Genomic DNA, 23,907 nt, shown 5'->3' with positions numbered 1-23,907 from the left:
CATTCTCTGCCGGCGGGAGTCTCCGTTTTGCCGGCGCCGGGGTGTTTCCCGACGGCGTGGGGCTGCCCCACAATGGGAAACCCCATTGACCGGCCGGTGTTACGGAGACTCCCGCCGGCCGGTCGGCGCAGAAATGTGGCGGGGCGGGTAGGAGAATTTCGCCCCTAGTTGCAACTTTCCAATAAGACAAGATATGGGGCGGGATTCTCCACAATCGGCGCGATGTCCGCCAACCGGCGCCAAAAATGTCGCGAATCAGTCCGACATCGCGCCGCCCCAAAGGTGCGGAATCCTCCGCATCTTGAGCGGCCGAGCCCTAACCTTGAGGGGCTAGGCCCGCGCCGGACTGATTTCCGCCCCGCCAACTGGCGGGAAAGGCCTTTGGTGCCCCGCCAGCTGGCGGCGAAATGTCTTTGCCGGGCGGCGCATGCGCGGGAGCGTCAGCGGCCGCTCAAGGCATCCCCGCGCATGCGCAGTGGAGGGGGTCTCTTCCGCCTCTGCCATGGTGGAGACCGTGGCGAAGGCGGAAGGAAAAGAGTGCCCCCACGGCACAGGCCCGCCCGTGGATCGGTGGGCCCCGATCGCGGGCCAGGCCACCGTGGGGGCACCCCCCCAGGACCCCGGAGCCCGCCCACGTCGCCTTGTCCCACCGGTAAGAGAGGTGGTTTAATCCACGCCGGCGGGACAGGCATTCCAGCAGCGGGACTTCGGCCCATCCGGGCCGGAGAATCGCCGGGGGGGCCCGCCAACCGGCGCGGCGCGATTCCCGCCCTCGCCGAATATCCGGTGCCGGAGAATTCGGCAACCGGCGGGGGCGGGATTCACGCCAGCCACCAGCGATTCTCCGACCCGGCCGGGGGGGGGGGGGGGGGGGTGGGGGGTGGGGGTGGGGGGGGGGGGGGGTCGGAGAATCCCACTCCCCATTCTCTGCCCCCGCGCTGAGCGGGGTTTCAGCGTGGAGGTTCGGAGAATCCTGCCCCTGCTCTTCAGTGCCTCAAAGCTCAATGTTGACAAAGTGCCTTCTGTGTGGCACTCTGTCGAAGGTTTAAAAAAATATATAAACCTTAATTGGACTTCAAATGTCTAGTATATTTGTAATTTCCTCATTACATCAATTAAGTTCTTTTTTAATAAATGTTTTATTAAAGTTTTTCCAAATGAGCGTTTTTACATAACAAAAATAGAAATAGAGATAGTAATAAAAAATAACAATAAACATAGCCCAAAGCTTACAATGAAATACTTATACAACAGAATTTTATTTTTTTATACATAACAAGGTGGGTTTTGTCTCCATGCCCAATTCACATTATATCAACAGTACCCCCCCACCCCCACCTGAATTCCCCTCCCTCCTCCCCAGGATGCTGCTGCTGCTGACACTTACTGCTCCCCTAGAAAGTCAAGGAAAGGTTGCCACCCCCGGGAGAACCCCATCAAGGACCCTCTCAAGGCGAACTTTATTCGCTCCAGGCTGAGGAACCCCGCCATGTTGCTAACCCAGGTCTCCACACTTGGGGGTTTCGAGTCCCTCCACATTAACAGAATCCGTCTCCGGGCTACCAGGGAGGCAAAGGCCAGTACCTTGCAAACCTCTGCCAGAATCCTTTAAGCGCCGGGCATGCCCAAAACATATGGGCATGATTCGCCGTACTCCCCGCACACCTCGGGCACCTGTCCTCCACCCCAAAAAACCTACTCATTCTTGCCGCCGTTATATGCGCCCGATGCACCACCTTAAACTGGATTAATCTGAGCCTGGCACATGATGAGGAGGAGTTCACCCTGCCCAGGGCATCGGCCCACAGGCCCTCATCCAGCTCCTCGCCCAGCTCCTCCCACTTATCCTTCAACTCCCCACTGAGGCTTCCTCTACCTCCTGCAGCTCCTGGTATATGTCCGACACCTTCCACTCCCCTACCATGACGCCAGACACCACCCTATCCCGGATCCTACGTGGGGGCAGCCGTGGGAATGTCCCCACCTGTTTTCTGAGGAAGTCCCGAATGTGAAGGCACCTGACTGCATTCCCCAGGGGCAGGCCGAACCTCTCCTCCAGCGCCTGCATGCTGGGGAAAACCCCCTCTATAAACAGGTCCCCCATCCTCCTAATACCTGCCCTATACCAGCCTTGGTAACCCCCATCCAACCTACCCGGAGCAAATCTGTGGTTATTCCGTATCGGGGTCCACACCGAGGCCCCCTCCTCTCCTCTGTGTCTCCTCCACTGCCCCCAGATCCTCAGTGCCGTCCAAGAATGCCCTATTGACTCGCGGGGTTTTATTCGCCCACACAAATCCCGTAACAATCCTATTCACCCGCTTAAAGAAGGACTTGGGGATGAAAATGGGGAGGCACTGAAATACGAACAGGAACCTGGGGAGAACCGTCATCTTCACAGTCTGCACCCGTCCAGCCAAGGAAAGCGGGAGCATATCCCACCTTTTAAACTCTCCCTCCATCTGCTCCACTAGCCGGGTTAAGTTGAGCCTGTGCAGGTGAGGCACGATCAATTTGGCTGGAGACGAAATTGAATTCAAACTGAGGCTTTATTGTCTCAGTGTTTTCCACCGCCCCCATCACCCCCCCCTTACTTCTTACTTCCTCGACGGAGTAGGGCAAATTTTGTGCCTTAATGAAATGGTACAACCGAGTACCCATTGCGAGCGCATGTCTGGCGAAGAGCGTGTTATCAAGCAGCAGCTCCTAGAAGGGGCCACGCGTGACCTCGCAGAGACTAAAACACTAGCGTTTTCCATGTCTTCTGCTCATAACTCTCTTTGAGTCAAGTCATAGCGTCAGCGTAATTGGGCGCATCCTGGATCAGCGGGAAGATTTTAGAGTTGAGTCTGGAGTACAATATTTGAATCTTCTGAGCCTCTGGAACAGGGGTCGGCGCCACGTTGATATACGTTTCAAAACAAGCTAGCCAGTGCTGAAAGTCCTTTCTGGCGTCGCTTGCGTGTGGATCCAGCTGCAGGCGATCTGGTTTAATCCGGAGGTCCATCTTCGGAATCAGATACTAATAAATTGAGGCACGATCAATTTGGCTAGAGATGAAGTTGAATTCAAACTGAGGCTTTATTAGTGTCTGAAGTGTGGCCTCCGACAGCAGCTGACGAAATGGCTGCCAGCTGAAGGCCACGCATATTTATAACCCGGCTCCTGGACGGAGCTAGCATGCAGGGGCCCAGGTGAACCTGTAGTGCAGGTTCTACCGTACAACCCTTAATATAGGAACACAGTGGTTTACCACAGCAGGGCATCCCAGGGGCGTCATTCTCCGACCCCCCGCCGGGTCGGAGAATGGCCGTTGGCCGCCGTGAATCCCGCCCCCCCCGCCGAAGTCTCCGGTACCGGAGATTGGGCGGGGGCGGGAATCGGGACGCGCCGGTTGGTGGGACCCCCTGCTCAATTCTCCGGCCCGGATGGGCCGAAGTCCCGCCCAGAAATTGCCTGTCCCGCCGGCGTAAATCAAAGGTCTCCACCATGGCGGAGGCGGAAGAGACTCTCCCCACTGCGCATGCGCGGGAAACTGTCGGCGGCCGCTGACGTTCCCGCGCATGCGCCGCATTTCCGCGCCAGCTAGCGGGGCAACAAACGCCGTTTCCGCCAGCTGGCGGGGCGGAAATCCCTCCGGCGCCAGCCTAGCCCCTCAATGTTGGTGCTCGGCCCCCAAAGATGCGGCGCATTCCGCACCTTTGGGCCGGCGCGATGCCCGTCTGATTGGCGCCGTTTTGGGCGCCAGTCGGCGGACATCGCGCCGTTGGGGGAGAATTTCGCCCCAGTTCCTGGCCACTTGTATCCCCAAGTATCCTCTCCACTATCCTGAGCGGGCGCTCCCTCAGTCTCTCCTCCTGGCCCCTACCGTGGACCACGAACAGCTCACTCTTCCCCACGTTCAACTTATACCCCGAGAACCTCCCGAAGTCCCCCAGGATCCGCATGACCTCCCCCATCCCCTCTAACCGGTCTGAAATATACAACAGCTGGTCATCCGCATAGAGGGAGACCCGGTGCTCCTCCCCTCCGCGCACCAGCCCCCTCCAATCCCCCGAAGTCCTGAGCGCAATGGCAAACGGCTCAATTGCCAGGGCAAACAGCAACGGAGACAGGGGACACCCCTGTCTCGTCCCCCGGTGCAGCCTAAAATATTCCGGTTTGTGGACACACTCGCTACAGGGGCCTGATACAGCAGCTTGACCCACCCTATAAATCCCCAAATCCAAACCTGCCTAGCGCCTCCCACAGATACTCCCACTCCACCCTGTCAAAGGCCTTCTCCGCGTCAATCGCAGCCACCACCTCCACCTCCCCCCCCCATCTGAGGGCATCATGATAATATTCAGGAGCCTCCTCACATTTACGTTCAGCTGCCTGCCCTTAACAAAACCCGTCTGGTCCTCCCCAATCACTCCCGGGACACAGTCCTCTATTCTGGTGGCCAGAATTTTTGCCAACAGCTTGGCATCCACGTTCAGGAGCGATATCGGCCTGTCGGACCACACTGAAGCAGATCCTTCTTCTTCAGGATAAGCGAGATCAATGCCTGCAACATTGTCGGAGGGAGGATCCCTTTCTCCTTTGCCTCATTGAAGGTTCTCATCAGGAGTGGGCTCAGCAGCTCCGAGAAGTTCTTATAAAATTCATCGGGGAAGCCGTCCGGGCCCTGGGCCTTGCCCATCTGCATGCCTGCCAGCCCCCTGACTACCTCCTCCAACCCAATCGGGGCCCCCAGTCCCTCCACCCGCTCTACTTCCACCCTTGGGAACCTCAACCGGTCCATGAACCGCCTCATCCCTTCCCCTCCCCAGGGGGTTCCAACTCGTATAACCTTACGTAGAACTCCCTGAAGACTTCATTGACCCTCTCTGGGCTCAGCACCATGTTGCCTTCCCTATCCCGCACTCGCCCAATCTCTCTAGCCGCCTCCCTCCTGCGCAGCTGGTGCGCCAGCATCCTATTCGCCTTCTCCCCATGCTCATAAACTGCCCCCTTCGCTTTCCTCAGGTGCGCCTCCGCCTTCCCCGTGGACAGCAGGTCAAACTCCGCCTGTAATTTCCGGCGCTCGTTCAACGGCCCCCCCCCCCTCTGGGGCCTCTGCGTACCTCCTGTCTACCCTGAGTATCTCTCCTACCAGTCTCTCCCTCTCCGCCCTCTCCTTCTCTCTATGGGACCTAACTCTCCCCTAATGACCGCCTTCAGAGCCTCCCAAACCACTGCCACCGTCACCTCTCCTGTGTCATTCGCTCCCACATAATTCTCAATACTCCTCCTTATCCGCCCGCACACCTCTTTGTCCGCCAGCAGCCCCACATCCAGTCGCCAGAGAGGACGCTGACCCCGTTCCGCCCCCAGTCGCAGGTCCACCCAGTGCGGGGCATGGTCCGAGACTGCAATGGCCGAGTATTCTACCCCCTTCACCCTCGGGATTAACACCCTACTCAACACAAAGCAGTCTATTCGCGAATAGACTTTATGGACATGGGAGAAAAAGGAAAACTCCTTTGTCCTTGGCCGTGTAAACCTCCAGGGGTCCACTCCCCCCATCTGGCCCATGAACTTCCACAAGGCCCTGGCCGCCGCCGGCCTCTGTCCCCTTCTGGACTTGGAACGATCCAAGCTCGGATCCAAGACCGTATTAAAGTCCCCTCCCATAATCAGGTGACTTATCTCCAAGTCTGGGATCCTACCTTTTGTGAGGGCCACGAAGAATCCAGCACGAGTTTTAAGGATACAAAGTAATAACATTTATTTACAATAACATATATATATATAACAGCAGCAGCAACTTCCCTTGCTGCACACTTCTTCCTGCTGGTTCCAAACTGACCAGCTTTATTTATACTTGGAATTTACTAATGGTTTCTCCGCCCTCCTCATTGGGGAATCTCATACTCCCACAGGATTGTGGGATTGTCATTAGTCCCCAGCCAATGGTAAGCAGGCAGGTTATAACATCCCTGCCCCCCCCAAAGTCCAAGGAATCCACCGAAGACCCTGGCGAAGGAGGGCGTCGGACTCGTTTTGCCGCAGGCCGGACACCATTTGCACGCGGCGCTGGATCAGGTGGCGTGTAACGAGATGGAGACCGGCGCTTCCGTGATGAACGGCGCAAAGGTTGTACATCCACGGCCCGTGGACCCGAGGATTCCCCCTCTGATGCGTCCTGTGTCTCCATCTCGGAGTCAGAGTCTGCTGCCTCCGTCATGTCAGCGTCTCTATCTCCATTCGGTTCTGTAACGACCTGCGCAGGATTCGAGTGAGGCACCAGTGGAAGATTGTGAGGACTACCTTCCCTTGTCTCTGGTCTCTGCGGCTGTAGAAATGAGCTCCGGGGGCGGGGAATCTTTTGAGGGGATAGTCTTCTGGACCGAACGTGGTCTACAGGTTTGCGCTGGAGACGGCCCTGGGCTTGCACCTGGTAAGATATAGGGCCCGTTTGGCGAAAGATAATGCCAGGAACCCACTGGGCACCACCAGCAAAATTCCGAACGAACACTGGGTCACCGGGCGCAAACTGCCGAATCAGCCGATGCCGAGAAAATCCCTGTCCCTGCCGTTCTTGTGTGCGGCGTACTTTTGCGCCAATGTCCGGGAAAACCATACTGAGGCGGGTGCGAAGTCTCCGGCCCATTAGGAGTTCTGCGGGAGCTACCCCAGTCACCGCATGGGGGGTGGTCCTATACGTAAACAAAAAGCGAGCCAGTCTCGTGTCCATTGATCCGGAAGACTGCTTCTTTAGGGCTCTTTTGAATGTCAGCACTGCGTGCTCTGCCAACTCATTTGAAGCCGGGTGGTAAGGGGTAGTGCGGATATGGCGTATGCCGGTCATCTTCGTGAACCTCGCAAACTCCTCACTCGTGAATGGAGTGCCGTTATCCGTGACCAGCACCTCGGGGAGGCCATGCGTACTAAATGACAAACGCATCTTTTCAATTGTTGCGCAGGACGTTGTCCCCTGCATCTTATGCACCTCTAGCCATTTAGACTGGACGTCAATTAATAGAAGGAACATGAATCCTTGAAAAGGGCCTGCGAAATCTGCATGCAAGTGTGCCCAAGGCCGCCCTGGCCATTCCCAGTGATGTAGGGGCGCGACCGGCGGAAGCTTCTGATGCTCCTGGCAAATGGAGCAGTTTTGGGCCACCTTCTCAATGTCGGTGTCGAGGCCTGGCCACCAGACATAACTCCGGGCCAACATTTTCATTTTGGTCACACCTGGATGCCCATTGTGCAAGTCTCTTAGTATCAGCTCCTGGCCTTTTTCCGGGACAATCACACGCGTCCCCCACAAGAGGATGCCGTCTTCCACGCTGAATTCTGACAGCTTCGAGGAAAATGCTCGCAACTCGCCTGGGTGCTGTCTATGCTGCCCACCATACAGGACTATGTGCCGAACCTTTGACAGGATTGGCTCCGTCTGGGTCCACTCACGGATCTGTGATGCCGTGACAGGCAAGGTGTCCATAAAATTTAGGGTTGCAACCACCTCACCGGTCGTGGGGGTCGACATGGGGCCGGTCGATAAAGGCAATCGGCTCAGTGTGTCGGCATTTGCTATCTGCGTTCCTGGTTTGTGCTCCAGAGAATACGTGTACGCAGCAAGCAACAAAGCCCAGCGCTGGATCCTTGCGGAAGCAATGTGCGGTATTGGCTTATCCTCCTTGAAAAGTCCCAGCAGAGGCTTATGATCAGTCACGATAGTGAAATGGCGGCCATACACGTACTGGTGGAAGCGTTTCACCGCAAAAACCACTGCCAGGCTCTCCTTCTCGATCTGCGCGTACTTTTTCTCCGCTGCAGTCAATGTGCGGGAGGCGTAAGCTATCGGTCGCTCGGCCCCGTTCTCCATCTTGTGGGACAGGACGGCCCCAATATCATACAGGGATGCATCACATGTGACGAGCAAAGGCTTTACAGGATCATAGTGGGTTAGTAACCCAGACTACGACAACTGTTGCTTTACCCGCCGGAAAGCGGTTTCTTGCGGCTGACCCCAAACCCAGGTGTGATTTTTCTTTAGCAGAAGATGCAACGGGGCCAGCGTAGTTGCCAGATTGGGGAGGAACTTTCCGTAATAGTTTACGAGACCGAGAAAAGAATGAAGATGCGAAGTGTCAGTCGGGGCGGGGGCCTGTTGAATCGCACGCACCTTCTCTGCGACGGGGTGCAAACCTTCGCGGTCCACCCGATAACCTAGGTAGACTACTTCCTTAGCCTGAAATATGCACTTTGTGCGACGTAAATGAACTCCAGCCTCCGAAAAGCGCCTAAGGACAGCCTCCAGATTTTCCAAATGTTCCTGCTCCGACGTCCCTGTAATCAAAACGTCATCTAAGTAGACAGCAACACGTGGTAAACCTCTCAAAATGCCCTCCATAACACGTTGAAAAATAGCGCAGGCAGAGGATACTCCAAAGGGCAACCGTGTATATTCATATAGGCCCCGGTGTGTATTAATCGTTACATATGGTCGGGAGGCAGGGTCCAGCTCCAACTGCAAGTAGGCGTGACTCATATCTAATTTTGTGAACGAGAGTCCACCTGCAAGCTTCGCGTAGAGATCCTCTATGCGAGGCATTGGATATCGGTCGAGTCGGGAAACTGTATTCACTGTAAGTTTATAGTCGCCACACAAGCGAACTGTGGCATCTGGCTTCATTACAGGTACAATTGGTGCTGCCCAGTCAGCAAAACGGACGGGCCTGATAATACCCAAACTCTCCAAACGAGTGAGCTCCCCTTCTACCTTCTCGAGCAAGGCGTAAGGCACCGGGCACGCCCGGACATAGCGCGGCGTGGCTCCTGGTTCGACTTGGATACGGGCTACCGTCCCTTTTATTTTCCCCAAACCAGGCTGGAATACATCTGGGTATCGTCCTAGCACCTCAGTCAATCCTTCAGAAACTGTTTGGAGGATGTGCTGCCATTGCAACCGCAAATGGCGCAACCAGTCCCGACCCAACAGGCTGGGCCCATGGCCGCGCACCACGAAAAGTGGAAAACGCCCCTCCTGGCGTCCATAAACAACAGGGGTCATTGTAGTTCCTGCAATGTCCAGTGGTTCCCGCGTGTCGGTGGCCAACCTGGCCTGTGAGTCGGTTAATGTAAGTGTCTTGATGCGGTCGAATGTCCTCTGGGCGATCACGGAGACCGTCGCGCCAGTGTCCAACTCCATCTCAAGGGGGTGACCATTGACCCGTACTGTCACTTTAATGGGGGCCACACGGGGAGCTGCCACACAATGCAGCTGCAGGCAGTCGTCCTCCGTCTCCACGTCCTCAGGAGTAGTCGCCGCAGATTCATCCACATGGAAGGTACGACCCCTGGGCTGGTCCCAGTTTCGGTCAGAACGACGGCACCTCTGGCGCCCCCAGGACCGGCGTCAGCGACGGGTCGGCGCCTACAAGTCTGACACAGACATGGCTCCTCATCCATTGGTTCTGGAGAAGGTTCCCTTCGGGGAGGAATGTCCGACGGCCACTGGCGTCGGTCCGGACGTCGCCTCTCCCAAGGTACTGCAGGAGTGCGGGGGGACATTTTTGGACGGAAGGGGTTGCGCCCCAAGGCATGCACTTCCATTCCCTGTAGCTCCTGCACTCCTCGTTCTGCGCTCTCTCGGGACAATACTATTTGAATGGCCTGTTGAAAAGTCAATGGTGGCTCAGCTAACAAGTTTCTCTGGGTGGCCGCATTGTTAATATCGCAAACCAAACAGTCGCGTAACATTTCTGACAAGGTCTCACCATAGTCACAGTACTCTGCAATCCTGCGTAGCCTGGATAGAAAGTCGGCAAGGGATTCTCCAGGGGTCCTCTCAGCGGTATTAAACCGGTAACGCTGGACTATCGTGGACGGGGTTGGATTAAAATGTTGCCCCACTATATTCACTAGTTCACCAAACATTTTGGTGTCCGGCGCAGCTGGGTACGTAAGGCTCCGAATCACCCCAAACGTACGCGGGCCGCAGGCGGTGAGCAATATGACCACCTGGCGCCCATTTTCGGTGATATTGTTTGCCCGGAAATAGTAACGCATCCGTTGTGAGTACTGGTTCCAGCTTTCCAGTGCAGCATCAAAAACATCCAAACGTCCGTACAGAGGCATGGTATAATAGAAAACAACTTCCAACCTGTATCCAACAAAAATCCAGGGCTTCAGCAGTGTAGACAGCTATTCACTTTATCCCTCGTCGCCAGTTTTGTGAGGGCCACGAAGAATCCAGCACGAGTTTTAAGGATACAAAGTAATAACATTTATTTACAATAACATATATATATAACAGCAGCAGCAACTTCCCTTGCTGCACACTCCTTCCTGCTGGTTCCAAACTGGCCAGCTTTATTTATACTTGGAGTTTACTGATGGTTTCTCCGCCCCCCTCATTGGGGAAGCTCATACTCCCACAGGATTGTGGGATTGTCCTTAGTCCCCAGCCAATGGTAAGCAGGCAGGTTATAACACTACCCAACACGCGCCTCATAAAGTCCGCATCGTCCCAGTTTGGGGCATATACATTCACTAACACCACCCGGGCCCCCTGCAGCTTGCCACTCACCATTATATACCTGCCCCCCTTGTCCGCCACGATGCTCCCCGCCTCAAACGCCACTCGTTTACTGACCAAAATGGCCACTCCTCTGGTCTTTGAGTCTAACCCCGAGTGAAACACCTGTCCCACCCATCCTTTCCTTAGGCTCGTCTGGTCCGCGAGCTTTAAGTGCGTCTCTTGCAATATGGCCACGTCCGCCTTCAACTCCTTCAAATTCGAGAACACGCGGGACCGCTTGACCAGCCCATTCAGGCCCCTCACCTTCCACGTGATCAGCCTGGTCGGGGGGTTAACCATCTCCCATCCCACCGACTAGCCATCTCCCTTTTTCAGCCAACCGCGTGCCCCTGCCTCCCTCCTCCAGCTCTCCCCCCGGCGGCCCCCCGCCTGACTCTCCACCCATACCCCTCACCTGGCTCTCCTTCAGTCAGCAAAGCAGCACCCCTCCCCCCCAAACCCCCCGCACCCCCCCGCACCCCGCCAAGCATCCGCTTAGCTCTGGTTTCCCCCCCCCAATTTTGCTTCCTTGAGTCAGCTCACCCATGCTGACCCCGGCCGCTCCCGCCTCTATATACCAACCCTTAACTTGTTGCCTCCTTCAAGCCCCCCTCCCACACAGGGTAGAGGGGCAAATGCCATCTGGGACCTCCCCGTGCGTTTCCCGCCCCCCAGCACCGAACACCTGGAAAACAAAACACCTGGAAAACAAGCAAAACAAACAACAAAACCCCCAACCAAACTAGGGCAGACATGCCCATAAACTTATGCTTTACCCGCCGTCCTCCCCTTGGTCCCTCCCTACCCGTGCATTTCACCCCCATACAATAGCCCTTAGTTCAGGTCCAGCTTCTCCTGCCTGATGAACGACCACGCCTCGTCTGGAGTATCAAAATAGTGGTGCATGTCCTGGTATGTTACCCACAGTCTCGCCGGGTGCAGGAACCCAAACTTCACCCCTTTACCATGGAGGACCGCCTTCGCCCGGTTAAAACCTGCACGCCTCCTCGCCAGCTCAGCTTCGGATTCGGATCTCAAATTCGGATCTCGCCATTCTCCCACTTACTGCTCCGCTCTTTCTTCGCCCACCGCAGGACTCACTCCCGGTCTGCCAAGCACTGAAACCGTATCACCATCGCCCTCAGTGGCTTGTTTACCCTCGGCTTTCTGGTGAGAACCCTGTGCGCCCATCAGCGTCCCCAGCATTGTGGCCACATACGTGCTCGTGTCCGCCCCCTCCACTCCTTCAGGAAGGCCCAGGATCCGCAGATTGTGGCTCCGAGACCTGCACTCAAGGTCATCCAGCCTCTCGTGCCATCTCTTATGGAGCGCCTCGTGCGCCTCCACTTTCACCGCTAGGCCCAGGATCTCGTCCTCGTTCTCCGCCACCTTCCTCCTCACCTCCTTGATCTCCTTCTCCTGCGCCTTCTGGGTCACCACAATTCTTTCCATGGAGGCCAGCATCTCCGTTTTCAGTTCCATGAAGCAGTTTTTAAGGAGCTCCTGGTGTTCTCTGGCCCACTGGGCCCACACCTCCCGATCTTCTCCGGCCGCCATTTTGTCCTCCGGGACCTTCTCGACCTTCTTCCCCGGGTTTGCGCGTCTGCCGGCTCCGCTCCTGGTCCTCTTCATGCACCAGCGGAGGGGGGGGGGGGCTCTCCCAAGTCTGTTCCCACGCCGCTCCCTCCTGTTAATTGCCGCCGCCACTCCTTTTAGCGGCCCGAAACACCGATCCCGGCGGGAGCTGCCGTTCACGTGATCTAGCAGGTCATGGCCGCTACCAGAAGTCATACATCAATTAAGTTGATGTGACAAGATTTTCTTTCCCAGAAGCCATGGTAAGATTCCATAATAATCATTCCCTTTCAAATGGTTGAATTAATTATCCTTTCCAACAACTTGCCTACAGCCAAAATCAAACAAATGGTTCATTATTTTCTGGGTCAGGCCTAGACTGTTTTTGCAATCCTGGATAGCCCGTGACAACATCAGGCACTCCCAGATTAGCATAAACACAAACAGATACAGAGTAAAGAACAACATATTTATATAGTGCCTTTAATGTAATAAAACATTCAAAGGCACTCATCAGAAGCGTTACAACGTGAAATTACTAACCAAACCTTTAAGTTTATAATAGGGCAGATGGTCAAAAAACAGGCCAAAAAGGAAGATTTTAAGGAGTTTCCTAATTGAAGAAAGAGGAATGGAGAGATATAGGGAGGGAATTTGGTGGAGTAAATAAAATCAGGAATGCTGAAGAAGACAAAATTAGATGAGCACAGCGGGTTGTAGTTGTGGAAGAGATTAGAGAGAGAGAAAGGATGAGGCCATGGAGAGATTTGAAAACAAGGATGAGAATTTTAAAATTAAGGTGCTGCTTGACTCGGAGCCAAAGTAGACCAGGGGCTTGGTGCGATTAACGATATGAATGGTGAGCAGAATGTTAGATGATCTCAAGTTTGCAGAGGGTAGAATGTGGGAGGCCAGCCAGGAGTGTGTTGGAATTGTCAAGTCTAAAGGTAACAAGGCATGAATGAAAATTTCAGAAGCAGGTCTGTTGAGGATTCAGACATGTTTATGGAGGTGGAAATAGATGGTCTTAGTGATGGCACAGATAACATTTGGTTGGACTCTCGCAGTCACACATGACAGCAAAGTTGTAAACATTCCGGTTTAGTCTCAAGACAGTTGCCTGGGAGAGGGTTGGAGTTAGTAGCTAGGAAATGGAGTTTTGTACAGGACTGAAAACACATGGCTTCAGTTTTCCCAATATTTCATTTGGGAACTTTTCTATTGAATTCAGATATCTGATAATGCAGCAATAGTTGAGAAGATGAGAGAGGTGATGAGGAAAGCTGGGTGTCGGCGTACACTCATTTTGGATTGATGTCATGGCGTAGCTTGAGGATGAAAAATAAGAGGGCACCAAAGATTGATCACTGGAGCACACCAGAGATAATGGTGCAGGAGTGAGAAGAGAAGTCATTACAAGTGATGCTCTGATTAGATGGATAAGAATGGAACTAGGCGAGTGCAGTCCCACCCAGCTGGACAACAATGGAGAGGGCGATGTTTCAAAGGCTGCAGACAAGTTAAGAAGGACGAGGTTGGATAGTTCATCTAAGGGGAAAAGCCCCCCCTTTACATTAACTTGACGTGATGTTTAAATCCAAAACAGCTTTTTGCTGCATTAGAGCAAAATTTTACATTTCTAACCTCAAGCAATTCTGTTCCATTATTCCATTATTTATTAACAAAGTGAGATCCAGCCTTAGCAAAGCCTTATGCAAAACCGTACATGGTCCAGGCAAGTTCTTAGGGAAACAAAAAGGTCTAAGGCATGTCTGTTTAAATCCAGTTCTTGCTTAACACATCTTTATACTAGAGTTTTGATGTTTTTTGGTCTCATTTTGTTGCTGAAAGGGTTCAGTATTTTTTGTTATTTTTAACAGTTACATTTTGAGGAGGATTTGAACATCACACACATGTACTCTGCAGAAGGAGAGGAGATTGAACTTTTCAGAACCATCTACCCCACAGGAAACGTGGAGGACTGGCTGCTGGATGTAGAAAAGGTTATGAAGGAGAGTGTGAAAGATAACATCGAGAGATCCTTGAAAACCTATCCGGAGGTAAGAATAATGTGTGGATGATGTTGTTACATTGGTCCTACATCTGCCTCAATTGGGTATTAGAACCAGAAATTGTTGCTGCAGGATGATAATTACATGAGTGCTTTTATTGCTTGCAAAGGGAGAACAAAATCATCTTCTTCATGTCTAAGAACCAATTAAAATAAAAACTCATAAAATGAAGGATATGTCATAAAATATGATTAATGAGATACATATTGAGACCATGACAAATTCCAATAGGACATTTCCCACAATTTGCTTCAGTGATATCAAGTATCAATTGTAATGTTGGAATAACTTTCATTCCGATGCTCTCAACAGGAAGCTTAGAAAATAGACAATGGGCGCGATCTTCCGGCCACTCTGCGCAGGAAAAGCATCTCGCCGCAGCGCAGCGTGGCCGGTGAAAGCCGGGAGGTCCCGCTCACACGATCCATCTGGCTCGCAACGCCTCGTGAGATTCAACACAATTTCGCGAGACTTTGCAAGGAGAATCCCGCCCACATTGGGCACGATTAGTTTTTGGCCAACCTGCAACCTGCAGTAAGCTTTACGCTAATGTGCAAATTCCCAAGGTACTTGAGGATTTGGGATTCAATCCTTTCCCCTTGGAGACCTCGGGCGAGTGCCATTTGGTACTGGTCCCCACAAACGGGGAACGACACTCGTGGGGGGTCTCCAAGGGGAAATGGTGTCCCGATCTCTCGCTACAATGGGGAGTTCCGGTGAGCAGAGCTCCCCGTTGTAAAAAACGAGGCTATATGCGGTCTCGGCTGCGCGTTCCCCGTTTATGCCCCTTATTCAACACAGGTAGCATTGAATAGCCAAGTATTTCGCGGCACTGCAGGTGCCGAAGCCTTACCCGCCTGCATCTTCCCTATCGCCACCGCACTTCTTCCACTCCCCACTGGCTTCTCCAACCTGCCTCTCCTTTCCTTCTTTGGGGCACTCCAACCATCCCAAAAATTCCCTCATGTCTGACTCGTCCTCCGGAGGCTTTAACTCTTACAAATTCTTATTGAACTAAAGTGCTTTGTTCACCTGCTCCGGTGCCACCACCAGCTCCTCTGTCCCATCCCGGACCTGAACAATCTCTCACAGCCAGTTGCCAGCAGAGCTGGCTCGCTGACGAGCGGCTGGCCTTCTCCCATACTTATACACAGACCCTCGTCCACCTCAACTGCCAAACCGCCTTTCCCATGGACAGGTCAAACCTCGCCTGTAACTCCTTCCTCTTCACCAGATGATCTGCAGTTTGATCACCCACACACATTCCATCCGCCTCCAAAATTTCCTCCACCAACTCCTGCCGCTCCTCTCCTGCCTCTCTGTCCACATGAGCCTTAAACAAGATGACCTCGGCCCTCACTGCTGCTTTCAATGCCATTGACTGTGAAACTTCCTGTTATTATTAAACCCATTTTGGTACAAATATTTGGGTCTGCCAACAATCCCACGTCCATCCTCCACACAGGCCTCAGTGCCAGCCTCTTCTCCCGGACCATTCCACCCATGTGGAGCATGGTCTGAGATAACAGTGGCCGAATATTCTACCTTCCTCACTCCGGCTTTCCCCATGACAGAAAAGTCAATCCTAGAATACACATTTTGTACTGGCGAAAAGCACAAATACGCTCTGTCCCTCATAAATGCAGCCAAACCACACACACCCTCCCCTCGAGGGAGAACGCGATTTGGATCTATCCACCGTTGCATCCTCACCCCCACCAAGTATTAACTGGTGCATATCCAAATTCAATATGGCACCTGGTATCTTCTTCATAAATCCTATGTTGTCCCAATTTGGGGCAGATACGCTAACCAGCGTCACCAACCTCCCCTCCAAAACACACATTACTGTTCCGTACCTACACCCCTGGTCAGCCACCACCTTCTCCATCTGGAAGCTCACCCACTTCACCACCAGTATTTCTACCCCCCCCCCCCCCCCCCCCCCCCAAACCCTCGGCCCCTATTATCCAATCCCGAGTGGAAAACCTGGCTCAACTAGCCTTTCCTGGGGCGGGATTCTCCGACCCCCCCCTGCCGGGTTGGAGAATCGCCGGGGGGCGGCGTGAACCTGCCCCTGCCGGCTGCCGAATTCTCCGCGCCAGGGATTTGGCGGGGGTGGGAATTGCACCGTGCCGGTTGGCGGCCGCTGACAGCGTCCCCCCTGGCGATTCTCCGGCCCGCGATGGGCCGAGTGGCCGCCCATTTACGGCTGGTCCCGCCGCCGTAAATTACAACAGGCACTTCCCGATGGGACCTGGCTCCACAGGCAGTCTCCGGGGTCCTTGGGGTGGCGCGGGGGGATCTGGCTCCGGGAGGTGCCCCCACGGTGGCCTGGCACGCGATCAGAGCCCACCGATCCGCGGGCGGGCCTGTGCCGTGGGGACATTCTTTTCCTCCGCGTCCGTGATGGCCGAGGCGGAGATGAACCCCCCTGCGCATGCGCTAGGATGACGTCAGCACACGCTGGCGCTCCCGCACATGTGCCAACTCGCGCCGGCCGGTGGAGGCCCTTCAGTGCCGGATGGCATGGCGCCAAGCCACGTCCGCGCCGGCCGGCACAAACCACTCTGGTGCTGAAGGTGCGGAGGATTGGTTCACACCAAACCTTTGCACCGGAGTTGACGCCCCACCGGATCGCAGAGAATCCTGCCCCTGGTCTTTCACCCTCAGGTTGGTCGTTTGCAACAGCACTACATTGGCTTTCAAGCTCTTCAAATGTGAGAAGACTCTCGCTCGCTTCACTGGTCCCCCCTGCCCTCACACGTTCCATGTTACCACCCGAACCAGGGGGGGCAGCCCGGCTGCTCGCCATTTTTTCCCCCTGGCCCTGGCAGGGTGCCCCCCACCCCAGCCAGCAGGGCCAGTGTCCGGGCCGGCAGCCCGCAGTCACTCCACTCCGCGTCCTACCTCACCTCTCTTTCTCTCAGCAGCCACGACGCCAGGTTCACAATTTGTGAGACCACAAGTGAACCACGCCGTCGGGAACCCGACCCATCGGAGGCGGTGTAAGGCCCGGTAATGATATGCCTACTGTACTTAAACACCGCACGGCGAACAACGCATTTACCCCATTTTCGGGGTGCCGGAGCATCCCGATTTGGCGTCAAACCAGCGCCTACCGCAACTTTGGTGTCAGAGGGTATTCTCCGCCCAATCGCATTTCGTGATTTTGGCGTTGGCAAACGGAGAATCCCACCCCATGTCTCCCAAATGGAGAATCCATCCCAAGATTTCTAAAGATGGGATTGAAAACAAGCTATTCAGCTAAAAGAGCTCTTAAACCGCCAAAATGTTGGGCAGGAAGTGCCCACTTCAGGATTTGAGCATAAAGATGAAGGCTAATATTCCAGCACAGTGGAGTGCAGTCTTGTGGATGAGACATTAAAACGTGGCCCAGTCTGACCTCTCAAGTGGACATAATAAAATCCTGTTCTACTATGTCAAAGAACAGTAGGGAACTATGCCCAGTGTCTGGGCCATTTATCTCTCAATCAAAATCACAAAAACAGTTATTTGATAATGATCACATGGTTGCTTATGAGAGCTTTATATGCACCAATTGACTTCTTTGTTTTCTACATTACAATAGTGACTATGCTCCAAAATAATCAATTGGCTGTAAAGTGCTTTGACATATCCAATCGTACTGAACAATACTATGAATTCAAGTCATTATTTTTCTTTTTGCTTATTGTGAACCAAAGGTGCTATGTCCACCATATTGATAAATGCCAAAAAAAAAACATCCTGGCCCCACATCCAATAGGTGTGAGGCACTTTACGAACGCAAAAATGGGCCCTAATATCAGTTTGAATTATAATTTGTAACACTGGTTGACCTATGATAGCCACCACCGGCAGCATTCAGGAAAAAAACAGGTCGACATGCAGCCCAGTGGGCAGTCCTAACATTTTGGTGTTCCTCCTAATCCCACACTCAAAGCACATGCCTGATGCTGGCCATTATTTTTTTCCTGATTGCCAGCACAATGGGATGAGAATAGATTGCCCTATTTAATGAATTGGCACTCGCATAGGCTCAACATCCCCCCCCCCTCTCCCACATACAAATAGTCCTAAAGCTTTCCAAAGATATTTGGCCTGTATCTTCTGAGAAGCAACAATGATCATCGGATTGCCGCTGCACTCAAAACTTCCCCTGACTTGACGCTGTTCCTTTCTTCTGGTACCTTCCAAGCCCAGCATTCACAGAACTGTGCAGCTCAGCGTTCCTCGGAGAACTCTAATCAAAGTGGAGTAGAGTTGGGGAAGACAGGACAATGTCCCCTTTTTAAGGCAACAGCTGCCGTATAGTATGTTTAAAGATCAAGTTTGAATTTTAGTAAATGGATGGGTGGATGAGTGAGGAAATGCTGAAGTAGGTGAAGTGGTAGGTTGTTGAGGTGGCTGAGTTGATAAACGGGTTAGGGAATAGTTGGGTCGAGTGTGGTCAGGTCAGGGGGTTAGTTGAGTCTTCGGGAGGGTAGCCGAATGGTGGGGTGGAGTTAGTTGGATGGTTGGGGTAGATGGATTGGGCGGTAGTCAGGTGACTGAGGGTGGTAGTCGGTCAGGTTGGGGAAGTTTGTCTGATGGTTACCTTGTTGTCAGGTTGGGTGGAGGGAGATAGGTCAGGTGGGGGGTAATCGGTGGGGGGTAATCAGGGGGGAGGTGAGGAGTCAGGGGGTGAGTTGTGGGGTTACTCAGATGTTAGACTAGGTTTTTGCTGTATAACATTTCCTGGATGACTATCCAGGTAAGTATCGCAGCACATAGTCAGAGATATTCAGAGTTTCCCAGGGAGCAGGGGAACCACTTTTGAAAATTGCAAATTCCCAGGCAATTCCCATAGAGGTCCATGCGTAGGGACTTCCCAAGGATCCCCAAGGGGAGACAAGAAGATTTGGTCCAACAAGTGTTGTACATAGTTAGTATTGTATAATATGGTGGGTAGCCTAATGCTTCAACTATTAAGTAGTACAAGTTAAAATATTAGCCTTAAATAATACTCAAATTAAACTACCTACAAAAGTCAAGATGGATTGGCTGTTCGGCAGGGAGTTTGATCCTGGCGTTAGCAGAGTGTTGTAACACTACAGATGACAAAATAAGAAAGCTGACTTTGCCTGCCCTGTAAAGTGCACTTTGCACTGGCAATTTCATAATGGAATTGCTGACTGCCACATCTCATGATCCCTTAACTGCCCTGCTCACCTTTCCCCTGCTTCACAGTGCCAGCGTCCCAGGTTCGATTCCCAGCTTAGGTCACTGTCTGTGTGGAGTCTGCACGTTCTCCCTGTGTCTGTGTGGCTTTCCTGCGGGCGCTCCGGCTTCCTCCCACAAGTCCCGAAAGACGTGCTGTTAGGAAATTTGGACATACTGAATTCTCCCTCAGTGTACCCGAACAGGTGCCGGACTGTTGGCGACTCGGTGATTTTCACAGTAACTTCATTGCAGTGTTAATGTAAGCCTACTTGGGACACTGATAAAGATTATTTCTGTATTTTTCTATATCCTTCAATATCAAATAAAATCAATGTTAAGATAAATTCATGTCGACTTCCGGGTGCGGCGATGACCAGCTAAGTCGCACGTTTCGGCACCTCCCGTTTACACGGACTTCTGGGCTCTTATCGGGAGCCCCAACGGCAATTTTCGAAGGCTAAACCCACTGTGAGGCGACATAGAAGGGAGTCCCCTCGGATGTGAATGGATAGAAGAGATAATAGTGGCCAGATTGTGGAGGATCCTCTGGAGCAGCGGCAAAGAAGGGAAGTGAGAAGCAAGATGGCGGCAGAGGGAGGCCAGTTGGTATGGGGCCTGGAACAGCAGGAGTTCCTCCGGCGATGTGTGGAGGAGCTCAAGAAGGAGGTGCTGGAGCCGATGCTGCAGGCGATTGAGGGGTTAAACGAGGCGCAGAAGACCCAAGAGATGGAGCTCCGTGGAGTGAAGGCAAAAGCTGCCGAAAATGAGGACGAGATACAGGGCTTGGTGGTGAAGACGGAGACGCACGAGGCACTGCATAAGAGGTGTATGGAGAGACTGGAAGCCCTGGAAAATAGCTCGAGGAGGAAGAACTTAAGAATCTTGGGTCTTCCCGAAGGGGCAGAGGGAGCGGACGTTGGGGCGTATGTGAGCACGATGCTCCATACCTTAATGGGAGCTGAGGCCCCGACGGGCCCCCTGGAAGTGGAGGGAGCGTACCGAGTCCTCGTGAGAAGACCAAAGGCAGGAGATAGTGGTGAGGTTCCATCGCTACAAGGACAGGGAGATGGTCCTGAGATGGGCGAAAAAGACACGGAGCAGCAGGTGGGAGAACGCGGTGATCCGCGTGTATCAGGATTGGAGTGCGGAGGTGGCGAGAAGGAGGGCGAGTTTCAATCGGGCCAAGGCGGTGCTCCACAAGAGGAAAGTGAAATTCGGAATGTTGCAGCCGGCAAGACTGTGGGTTACACACCAGGGTAAACACCACTACTTCGAGACGGCAGAGGAGGCGTGGACATTTACTGAAGAGGAGAAGTTGGACTAGATCTGAGAAAGAGTGTTTGAAATGAAGTAGCGAGGTGGTGGCAAGGGACTGTGAATCAGATGGGGGAAAATTTTCTTTCCCCTCGAAGGGGGGGGACACGAAGAAATGTGGGCGCCGGTGGGGAAGGGGAGGGGGAAGGAGAGAGGGAGTTGCGCCATCAGGGGCGGGGCCGAGAGGGAAGCGCGGGCTTTGTTCCCGCGCTATGGAAATTGTGGCGGGAAAAGGGGGCGCAGGAAGGAGGGGGCCTCACATAATGGGAGGCTAAGGATTAACGGGGGAAGCCGAGGTCAGCCAGAGTTTGCTGACTTCCGGAAGCAATATGGGGGGAGCAACTAAGCTAGAGAGGGATCTAGCGGGGGGGGGGGGGTTAACTGGGTTGCTGCTGCTAAGGGGAAGGGGAAGCTGTTACGGGATGGGATGGTCGGGACGGGAGGGCACCGTCCGGGGGATAAGCGGGTGCGCGGGAACCGGGTGAGGAGCTGGTCTAAAAAAGGGGATGGCTAGTCGACGAGGGGGGGGGGGGGTAATGAGCCCCCCAACCCGGTTGATCACGTGGAACGTGAGAGGGTTGAATGAGCCGATTAAGAGGGCAAGGGTTTTTGCGCACCTAAAGAAGCTAAAGGCAGACGTGGTCATGCTTCAGGAGACGCACCTGAAACTGGCGGATCAGGTCAGATTAAGAAAAGGATGGGTGGGACAGGTATTCCATTTGGGCTTGGATGCGAAAAATAGAGGGGTGGCAATACTGGTGGGGAAACGGGTATTGTTTGAGGCGAAGACCATAGTGGTGGACAGTGGGGGTAGATACGTGATGGTGAGTGGCAGATTGCAAGGTGAGACGGTGGTGCTGGTGAACGTATATGCCCCGAACTGGGATAATGCGAACTTTATGAAGTGTATGTTGGGGCGCATCCCGGACCTGGAGATGGGAAAGATGGTAATGGGGTGGACTTCAACACGGTGCTGGACCCAGGGCTGGACCGGTCCAGATCTAGGACCGGGAGGAGGCCGGCAGCGGCCAAGGTGCTTAAGGGCTTTATGGAGCAGATGGGAGGAGTGGATCCCTGGAGATTTACTTGACCAAGGAGTAAAGAGTTTTCCTTCTTCTCCCATGTCCACAAAGTGTACTCCCGGATAGACTTCTTTGTCCTGGGAAGGGCGCTGATCCCGAAGGTGGCAGGAACGGAGTATTCGTCTATAGCCATTTCAGATCATGCCCCACATTGGGTAGATCTGGAAGTAGGAGAGGAAAAGGAGCAGCGCCCACTCTGGAGATTAGATATGGGACTGTTGGCGGACGAGGGGGTATGTGTAAGGGTGAGGGGATGTATTGAAAGATACCTAGAGATCAATGATGACGGAGAGGTCCAGGTGGGAGTGGTTAGAGGGGAGCTGATCTCCATAAGGGCCCATAAGGGGAAACAAGAGGGTAAAGAAAGGGAGAGATTGTTGGGGGAGATTTTGAGGGTGGATAGGCAATATGCGGAGGCTCCAGATGAAGGGCTATACAGGGAAAGACGGAGATTGCACACAGACTTTGACTTGTTGACCACGGGTAAGGCAGAGGCACAATGGAGGAAGGCACAGGGAGTGCAGTATGGAGAGAAGGCGAGCCGGCTGCTGGCCCAACAACCTAGGAAGAGGGGGACGGCGAGAGAGATCGGAGGGGTTAGAGACGAGGAGGGAAAGATGGAACGGGGAGCGGAGAGGGTGAACGGGGTGTTTAAGGTATTTTACGAGAGGCAGATTGAGGTGGAGGAGGTGGTAAAAGGAATTGGGAACATGCAGGCAGGGAAGGCCCCGGGACCAGATGGGTTCCCAGTGGAGTTCTATAGGAAAAACGTGGACCTGCTGGCCCCACTTCTGACGAGAACCTTTAATGAGGCTAGGGAAAGGGGGACACTACCCCCGACGATGTCGGAGGCGACGATATCGCTGATCCTGAAAAGAGACAAAGACCCGCTGCAGTGCGGGTCATACAGGCCTATTTCCCTCTTGAACGTAGATGCCAAGCTTTTGGCCAAGGTGATGGCGACGAGGATAGAGGACTGTGTCCCTGGGGTGGTGCATGATGATCAAACGGGGTTTGTTAAAGGGAGGCAATTGAATGCTAATATACGGAGGCTGTTGGGGGTGATGATGATGCACCCACCGGAGGGGGAGGCGGAGATAGTGGTGGCGATGGATGCAGAGAAAGCATTTGATAGAGTGGAGTGGGACTACCTGTGGGAAGTACTGAGGAGATTTGGATTTGGAGAGGGGTTCATTAGATGGGTTCAGCTCCTGTACAGGGCCCCGGTGGCAAGTGTGATTACAAATAGGCAGCGATCTGACCACTTCCGACTATATAGGGGTACAAGACAGGGATGTCCCCTGTCCCCGTTACTGTTTGCGTTGGCAATTGAGCCATTGGCCATAGCGCTGAGGGGCTCTAAGAAGTGGAGGGGGTACTGAGAGGAGGAGAAGAGCATCTGGTGTCATTATACGCGGATGATTTGTTGTTGTATGTCGCGGACCCAGTGGAGGGGATGCCTGAGATAATGCAGACACTCAGGGAGTTTGGAGAATTTTCAGGATATAAATTGAATATGGGGAAGAGTGAACTGTTTGTGATGCACCCCGGGGAACAGGGCAGGGGAATAGACGATTTACCGTTGAGGAGGGTAAGAAGAGATTTCCGGTATTTAGGGATCCAGGTGGCCAGGAACTGGGGAACCTTGCATAAGCTTAACTTGGCACGACTGGTAGAGCAGATGGAAGAGGACTTTAGGAGGTGGGCCATGGCGCCCCTGTCATTGGCGGGCAGGGTGCAGGCGGTTAAAATGGTGGTCCTTCCGAGGTTTCTTTTTGTGTTCCAGTGCCTCCCTGTACTGATTACAAAGGCCTTTTTTAAGAAGGTGGACAAGAGTATTATGAGCTTTGTGTGGGCTGGAAAGACCCCAAGAGTAAAGAGGGGGTTCCTGCAGCGCAGTATGACAGAGGGGGACTGGCACTGCCGAGTCTAAGTGATTATTATTGGGCCGCCAACGTGTCAATGATATGTAAGTGGATGAGGGAAGGGGAAGGAGCGGCGTGGAAAAGACTGGAGATGGCGTCCTGTAGGGGAATTAGCTTAAAAACACTGGCGACGGCGCCGTTACCGTTCTCCCCGAAAAAATACACCACAAACCCAGTGGTGG

At 53.5% G+C, this 23,907-nt stretch overlaps 1 protein-coding gene across 1 annotated transcript in view; it reads left to right on the top strand.

The window, feature by feature from the left end:
• dnah1 (dynein, axonemal, heavy chain 1) overlaps nt 1–23,907 on the top strand; it is a 1,119,271-nt gene that overhangs the window by 437,541 nt on the left and 657,823 nt on the right. Inside the window, exon 25 of the mRNA XM_072472076.1 lies at nt 14,008–14,187. Within this exon, the coding sequence (XP_072328177.1) occupies nt 14,008–14,187 (180 nt within the window). The remainder of the gene's footprint in view (nt 1–14,007; nt 14,188–23,907) is intronic.

Source organism: Scyliorhinus torazame, chromosome 13 (assembly GCF_047496885.1).
Source record: "Scyliorhinus torazame isolate Kashiwa2021f chromosome 13, sScyTor2.1, whole genome shotgun sequence".
Lineage (NCBI taxonomy): Eukaryota > Metazoa > Chordata > Chondrichthyes > Carcharhiniformes > Scyliorhinidae > Scyliorhinus > Scyliorhinus torazame.
The sequence above is the reverse complement of the archived record's forward strand: the minus strand, read 5'-3'. Positions and strand labels throughout refer to the sequence as shown.